Raw genomic sequence first — 557 nt, 5'->3', positions numbered from 1 at the left:
GCGGCTCCGCCGCCGTCAGCGGTGCGATCTGTCAGCTGTGCCGCGTTGAGCAGGTCACGGGCTGACAAGCCGGAGATAAGCGCATCGCGACCGCCCCCCCACCACGACACGAAGCGGTACGGCTCCGCCAGGAGAGCCTCCGCCAGCGCCGGCAGCAGCGCCCGCTTGGCCATAGCTTTGAAGCCGCCGTCGTCCGCCAGGAGCTCCGAGAACCGCATCGCCACGAGCTGCATTTGCCGGAAGTGATACGAGAACATAAAGGAGGAGCCCGAAGAGGCGGCGGTAGCTGCGGCAGTTCCCTTGTTGTCAGCCGCCGCGGCCGCTATGGCCGCGTCTCCGCCGCCGCCTCCGCCGCCTCCGCCGCCGCAGTAGCCCGTTTCCATGATCCTCGCCGCCGCTAGCTCCAGTGTCGCCGCGGCGATGACCTGTAGGCGCTGAGAGCCCCCCGGCTGGCGCAGCAGGGCGTCCTGCGGTATTTTGCACCCAGTGGGTTTTTGGATTTTTCTTGGATGTGACTTGCGGATTTCTGGACTTCAGGGTCTTGAATGGATACGATG

General features: G+C 66.1%; 1 protein-coding gene across 1 annotated transcript in view; it reads right to left on the bottom strand.

Annotated features, from left to right (window-relative positions):
* Positions 1-557, bottom strand: part of VOLCADRAFT_88966 (uncharacterized protein) — a gene marked incomplete at both ends in the record, with an annotated part of 9,659 nt that overhangs the window by 6,819 nt on the left and 2,283 nt on the right. Inside the window, one exon of the mRNA XM_002948476.1 lies at positions 103-425. Within this exon, the coding sequence (XP_002948522.1) occupies positions 103-425 (323 nt within the window). The remainder of the gene's footprint in view (positions 1-102; positions 426-557) is intronic.

This window comes from Volvox carteri (genome assembly GCF_000143455.1).
Source record: "Volvox carteri f. nagariensis unplaced genomic scaffold VOLCAscaffold_10, whole genome shotgun sequence".
Classification (NCBI taxonomy): Eukaryota; Viridiplantae; Chlorophyta; class Chlorophyceae; order Chlamydomonadales; family Volvocaceae; genus Volvox; species Volvox carteri.
Note: the sequence above shows the minus strand (reverse complement) of the source record. Positions and strands in the feature narration are given on the sequence as shown.